The sequence below is a fragment of the Sinocyclocheilus grahami genome, unplaced genomic scaffold (genome assembly GCF_001515645.1).
Source record: "Sinocyclocheilus grahami isolate Dianchi unplaced genomic scaffold, SAMN03320097.WGS_v1.1 scaffold553.1, whole genome shotgun sequence".
Lineage (NCBI taxonomy): Eukaryota > Metazoa > Chordata > Actinopteri > Cypriniformes > Cyprinidae > Sinocyclocheilus > Sinocyclocheilus grahami.
In genome coordinates this window covers 706,623-709,213 of record NW_015505732.1, presented here as the reverse complement: position 1 = coordinate 709,213, position 2,591 = coordinate 706,623, and the positions used below count along the sequence as shown (strand labels likewise).

General features: G+C 38.1%; 1 protein-coding gene across 1 annotated transcript in view; it reads right to left on the bottom strand.

Moving 5' to 3' along the window:
- The window catches only part of LOC107556043 (MAP kinase-activated protein kinase 5-like), a 25,730-nt gene that overhangs the window by 16,481 nt on the left and 6,658 nt on the right, over positions 1–2,591 (bottom strand). The window contains exons 4-5 of the mRNA XM_016239033.1: positions 1,253–1,350; positions 1,017–1,125 (exon numbers count right to left, since the gene is read on the bottom strand). Coding sequence (XP_016094519.1) covers positions 1,017–1,125; positions 1,253–1,350 — 207 coding nt within the window. The remainder of the gene's footprint in view (positions 1–1,016; positions 1,126–1,252; positions 1,351–2,591) is intronic.

Here is a 2,591-nt window from a genome sequence, read left to right as displayed (position 1 = left end):
AAAGTAGCTCCTTTTAATTTTGAGGCCCATGAAATCCATGTTATATTTACATAAATTCTGTTATGTTTTTTTTATTTTATTTTATTGTTTTATTACTTAATACAAATTCATCATCAAAAATGGTGTATAATAAAATGTATTTTAAAAAACAAACAATTTAATCAATATTTTAAAAATAATTAATTTGCAACAATTGCATTTTTTTAATATTGAAAAAATAACTTGTTGAAAAAAAACTTGAAAAAATAACTCTCACCACAATGACTATTACTAACTTAACTATTAATAAAATAAAACTATAAAATAACTATTTATCACTACTTTAAGAATTACATTTATGTATGCAATAGTAATATATTTCTGTCATAATTTCTTCAAGTTAAACCAAACATTTATTTTGACGGGCTGTTGCGAAGGTCTTTCCGTTCAACTTTCAGTTTCAGTGTGTGTTTGACGGTAGTTTTTCTCAAAGTAAACGGTGTAAAGCTGGTGAAGTGACTCTCAGACCAGCTCTGGAGATGAAGTTCACGCGTTCATGTCCTCATATATCGAGACGCAGACGTTGAACACAGTGGGCGTCACGTGAGTTTGAGTTTGTGTATCAGACGAAACCGTGCCTTTCATTCACACAGAGACACGCAGAACAAGCAGACGTATTACTTATGTCGTGTCTGTTTTGGCTTCGTGATAGACTGTTAGATTAATCCATAGCGAGGAAAAATGTCCAGGGCTTATCATTGTAAAATTGATCGCAATTTCGCTATGATATTGTTTATCACCCAGCCCTAGGCCAATCAGGCTTTGGTGAAGGCTCGGACTGAAGCCACTTTCACGTTATAGCTTTCTTGTTGGCTGCTAATAGTAATCTTTCACCATCAAATGAGCTGCTATGTTACCCAAATTAACTGTAGGAAAAGAGCAGTCAATTCCATCACCAAGACATTAATATTACTTGTATTACTTCTCCAGACGTGAGCCTTACTCAACAGTAAGACCTTTAACTGTGAAGCCTGTACCTGTTTAGTGACCTGACTGGCCATCTTCTCTGTAAAGTGCTTGTGCTGGCTGATTCTGTGGAACAACTCGCCACCTTCCATCATTTCCATGACAATCAGTAACCTTGCCCTATCAGAGAGAAGCACAGAAAACAGCAGATTATTTTAGATAGTTAAGAGCATTAGAAACATTTTCTTTGTACTGTACATGTAGGAAGCGCCGTGTTGTGTGCACTGATGCTGCTGAACTCCCCTACCTCGGACTGGATTCATGAGGAAACTGTACGCTGTTGGCAAACACCTCCATTATTTTCACAATGTTGGGGTGAGAGGCACACATCATATGAAGCCTAACCTGCGAATAAAAATAAATCACAGCAGAGAATTTAAAGCTGCACTTGGAGATGTTCTGTAAAGTCTACATTTCACTTTATTAAGGCCCTGATATACTTCAAGCGAAGTTCCTATTCGTTCGTTCTTCGCTTGGGAGCAAAAAGAAGTCCTAAAGGCTGAGTGACAGTATAATGTGTTTTCACACATTCAAACACCCCCGCACTGTCAGAGGTGGGGTGTAGATTGAGTATGCAAATATGTGCCACGTGCTTTCCTCTCACCAACAAAATAAACACACAACAAAAATGACAGCGGTGAGAAAACAGCAGTTAAGAAAGCATCAGATCACAGCGATGTGGATATGTTTGCACCAGCTCTGCAATTCAGCACTCCAGTAAAGTAAAGTCAGGTCATGTTTATTTATATAGCACTTTATACAATAGATTGCTTTAAACCAAACAGCTGTACAGTCTGTACAGCACTCTCAAAAAACTCCCCTTATAATCAGTAAAGTTGTCTATACACTGTTTGATGAATGAATCTCCTACTTACATCATACGTACATCTGCACTTTGTTGTTTATGATGAGAGAATTCGCACGCACTGAACAACAAAACTCTGGTGTTTCAGCGATGACTCTTCTGAACGCCTCTGATTGGCTGCTGCGTTCATAAGCTCAACAGAACCGCGTGTGATTGGTTATAATGCACAACGCTGTAAAAACGCGGAAAAAGAATCACTTTGAGCAGATCTAAATTGAATGCTGCAGTCAACACTTTTCATTTCATTTTCATTTTATTCGCGACTGCCGTAACGGATTTAGTTTAACTACTGCAGTAGCATTTTTTTTCCACGTGTGTTGCCATAGTTTCTACAAGCGGAAACCGATAGGGCGGATATTATGTCATTGATAGGCGACAATGAACCGGGACGAGCCATTATTTAAAATTGGAATTTCTCTGGATTTACAAATCCTTGAGAACTTTTGGGATAAGGTAAGTACACAACTGCATGAAATACATCACACTGTGCAAGTGGTTTTTGGATATTTTATTACGAAAATCTTACATATTGTGCCTTTAAACATGAAAAAACAGTGTCAGTTAGGGCTGCACGATAAATCGAAATGGAATCGAGATCGCGATTCGACAGAAACTGCGATTGTCATGCGTATCTTTCAGTGAAGCACGGTTCTATGATCAGCAGTAAATCTCCATCCAAAGGCCAGAGGGCGCTCTCGCGCTGAAACTCCAAATACGCCTC